The following is a 4,189-nucleotide window of genomic DNA, read 5'->3' on the forward strand; positions in this document are numbered from 1 at the left end:
TGCCCTCAAGTGTACTGCCCTTTGCTTCTGCTCAGGAGACTATTAATGTTATTGTATGGTGGGTAAGATGCGGTGGGTTATATTGTATGGTGGATTAAGATGCCAAGATGACAACGCTGCTTAGTCACACATTGTGTGAAGTCCACTTTATTGAGTTTCTGTGTTTATGTATGGTGGATGTTTCACCTATTTGTTCTTGCATAAACATAAACACAATTGATATCTCCTACTGTATACTGCTGTCAAAATGTCAGTCTGTTTGCACTTAACAAAGCACTTTTAAGCAATTAAAGCAATTAGTGCGATCCCCAACTCTCCTTTTTGATCAACTTGTTGTTGTGCAACATATGATGCTGACGCCCGGAGAAAACGTTTCTGTTGAAAAGGAGTTTTCACACGTCGGTAGATGTCCTCAAAGATAGGGAAAGGGTAGAGCCAATGAGTAACCTTGACTCCCAACTGAAATCATACGTGCGGTAACCGCTACATTGACATAACTTCCTTTTTCAGTACGGCGGCCGTCAAACTAAACACACCACTGCATTTATGCCTACAAAGTGAAAAAACTAGTTGATGATTACCCAAATGTGTTCGACCTCTGACAAGTTCCAGAAGTCCCTCTTGAAGTGGTTCCACATCTGAAAACAGACTTCATGATGTGTAGAAACATGATGTATAGAAACACTGGATAAAGTGCCATGCTTTAGTCATAAAATGCACCATACCTTACATATGAGCTTATCTGCCGCACTATAACTGCTCCACTAAGGTGGCGGCCATCTTGAAATTTCAAGTGGCTTCTTGTCAAGTGACCCATGGAGCTAGCTCATCACAATTTTCATGCTTGTATCACCACAGCACCACTATATAGGCCCCCCTGCAGTCAAAATAGACGGAAGAGTCCACCATTTTGATGGCCATTTTGGAAAATGGCTGCAACAGCCGTAACAGGTCCCTCCTGAAGTGGTTCTACGTCAGAAATTAATCCTTGGGGTGTATAGATCAGGTGCTGAAAGTTTCATGCTTTAGTCATAAAATGCACAATTGTTTTGTTAACCTGCAGCACTAAATGGCAGACTGAGCTGTGGAGAAAAACAGAATGTAAGCTCGCTAGATCAGGATGGTCTCACAAGGCTAATATGTCTCAACACACCTGTGGGGTCGAGGTTTCACATGTTGTATAGAAACTTAACAGGACACCCATGTATGCAGCCTATGCTACTCTGGATGTCTAGGGACACTTAGTAGTTGTTCAAAGATATCCATGTATTTATTTGGCCCAATAATTGAGCATTTCACAGTTGAAGAAACACCACTGAAACAATCCAGACATTAAAAAAAAAAGTAAACATATACTTACTGCGTACTTACTACGTACTTTAGGAGACAATGTCATATTCAAGAGCCGTAAGCTTATGTGTGTGTTTGTGCTTTCTTGTACATACAGGAATCCCCAATGGCTAAATCTGGCAAATTCGTCTGGAATCCTGAGGACTTCAGCGATTTTTATTCAAATGAGACTGACAACGACACTGGTAACTACAGCGACAAATTCCTAGTACTGTATGTGTAAAAACCTGGCAAAATAAATGCTGATTCTGATTCTGATTCCTAGGTAACTTTAAAGTGCCGTGTAGCTTAGACGAAGGTATGCACTTCGACGCGGTGCTCCTCCCGGTGCTGTACACCCTGGGGCTGGTTCTGGGCCTGCTGGGAAACGGGCTGGTCCTGGGGATTCTGGTCCAGAAGAGGTGGAGAGGGGGCTGCAGTGTGGCGGACACCTTCATCCTGCACCTGGCCGTGGCAGACAGCCTGCTGCTGCTCACCCTGCCCTTCTGGGCTGCTCAGGCTGCTCAGGAACAGGGGTGGAGCTTCGGGACGCCCCTCTGCAAGATCGCTGGAGCAATGTTCACGGTAAAGCCTGGGGAAGAGAAGGCCACAGCCACACAGTTTTCTAGATGTTATTTTGACAGTTGTTCTAACAGTATCTCCCCCAACTCTCCTCTCTTTCTGTCTGTCTCCCTCCTCTCTTTTCCTCCCGCAAGCTGAACTTCTACTGTGGGATCTACCTGCTGGGCTGCATCAGTCTGGACCGGTACCTGTCCATCGTCCACGCTACACGGATGTACTCCAGCAAAAAACCCTGGATGGTTCAGGCCAGCTGCCTGTCTGTTTGGTTATTCTCTCTCTTTCTTTCCATCCCTGACTGGATCTTCCTGGAGGCTCTGCCGGATACCAGACGGCACAGAGTGCAGTGCATTCAAAACTACCTGGGCTTCTCCCAGTCTGCGACTAACTGGCGCCTGGCCTCCCGCCTGCTCTACCACATAGTGGGCTTCCTGGTGCCCTCGGCCGTCCTCCTCTTCTGCTACTCCAGCATCCTGTTGCGGCTGCGGCGGACCTCCCTGGGCCACCAGAAGCACAGGGCCATCAGGGTTATCCTGGCCCTGGTGCTGCTCTTCTTCCTCTGCTGGACGCCCTACAACATCACCCTCATCATGGACACTCTCCACGTAAACAACACCCTGACTGACTCCTGCCAGAGCAGGACCAGCCTGGCGAAAGCCCTCACAGCCACCTCCTCCCTGGGCTACCTTCACAGCAGCCTCAACCCGGTGCTGTATGCCTTTGTGGGGGTGAAGTTCCGGCGCCACCTGCTGGACATACTGAGGTCGCTGGGCTGCAAGCTGACTGGGGTCCAGCCACAAGCTACAAGGAGCAAGAAGAGCTCAGTGTGGTCAGAGTCTGGAGACACGTCCAACAGCATCGCCATCTGAGATAGGGAGGGAGAAAAGGAGGCAAGGGAGATAGAGATGAGGAGAGACAGACACAGTATAGACACACATTATTTCACAGACAGGCAAACAAATAGATGTAAAGCTTGGTTGCAGTTTTTGAATTTATAATAAAAGATTTTGACAATGTCATAAAAGCTGAATTGTCCCTTTTTCCCTTTAGATCTTTTTTCCCTTTTTATGGTTTTATGTGTTATGATGGATTAGGCAAATGGCTATATTTCATTCATTCTGTAGAAATGAAAAAAAAGCATGGTGAAGAAAATGAAGAGAAAAAAAAGAAAAAAGAAAAAAAGAAAAAATACCTAAAAATAATAGGTGTACTTGTGATTTTCTGTGACAGTGTGAATTGTATTGTATGCATGTCCATGTGCAGTAGGGAGGTTAGCGCTACTGCGTGTGCACCCACAGCAGAACTAGGAAACTGTCAGGAAGGGGAATGTGTGTTTGTGCGTGTATGAGTCTATGTCGGCCACAGACGATATCTCCTTCACAGCATTACATTTTTATATTAATTATTTTATCTTCTGACTTACCTGTGCCAAAATATGTCATACAGTATACTGTACTTTTTATACATTTGAATAGTATACTTTTTATAAATGTAATTTTATGATTTAACTTGTTTTTAAAAACACATTTGTACAATATTTTTCATTCCTACCTCAAAGAACCATGGATGTGTTTCATTCTGTAATATGAAATTAAGTCATATTTTCATAATTTTACTCAGTGTCTGTCCTTCATTTGTTGACTGATATAAAACACTGACTGATGCTTTATACATGTAGTATATAATCCTACGATACAATCAGCACCAGTTTAGAAACGTCATCATACTCTTTGGACCATGATTTAGGCTGTGAGAACAGTGCCAATTGTCTAATCTCATTCTAGCAGATAACATTTTAGCAAGTGCTACACCTCAGCCACGCCTCAATCCTACAGAGATGGGCTCGGATGGGTTTGAGTCCCAGTCAGTCCCCTCAGCCTCCCCAGCACCTCCCACCAGAAGTTTCCACACAGCCAGAGATAGAGCAGAGGGTTGAGGCAGGCATGAAGGCAGCCTAGGGCTATGAGGAGCACCAGACTTGTCTCTGCAGCAGGGTGCAGGAGTACCGAGGGCACCAGGAAGCCCACTATGTGGTAGAGCAGACGACAGGCCAGGCGCCAGTCAGTCACAGACTGGGAGGGGGATATACCACGGGTTGTGCTGCAGTCATAGGCACGCTGTGGTGTAGCCTACTAGTCATGTGATCAGATCAGGGGTCGAAATCAACTTTTTAGCTCACCAGCCAAATGTCTGGCAGATTAAAAATTGTACCCGCCAAAAAATAACATTTAGATTAAGCCCTTTTGTGTCGCATAGACATACAGTACATTTAATCTGCATA

The 4,189-nt window shown here is 45.4% G+C and overlaps 1 protein-coding gene across 1 annotated transcript; it reads left to right on the forward strand.

Moving 5' to 3' along the window:
* Positions 1-1,650: 1,650 nt before the first annotated feature.
* LOC311314361 (C-X-C chemokine receptor type 3-like) lies at positions 1,651-2,777 on the forward strand (the record flags this gene model as incomplete). Its single annotated transcript, XM_084444698.1, has 2 exons — positions 1,651-1,914; positions 2,046-2,777. 2 exons carry the CDS (start codon positions 1,651-1,653, stop codon positions 2,775-2,777), a joined length of 996 nt encoding a protein of 331 aa, XP_084300824.1.
* Positions 2,778-4,189: the final 1,412 nt, after the last annotated feature.

Source organism: Borostomias antarcticus, assembly GCF_949987555.1.
Source record: "Borostomias antarcticus genome assembly, chromosome: 10".
NCBI classification, from domain to species: domain Eukaryota; kingdom Metazoa; phylum Chordata; class Actinopteri; order Stomiiformes; family Stomiidae; genus Borostomias; species Borostomias antarcticus.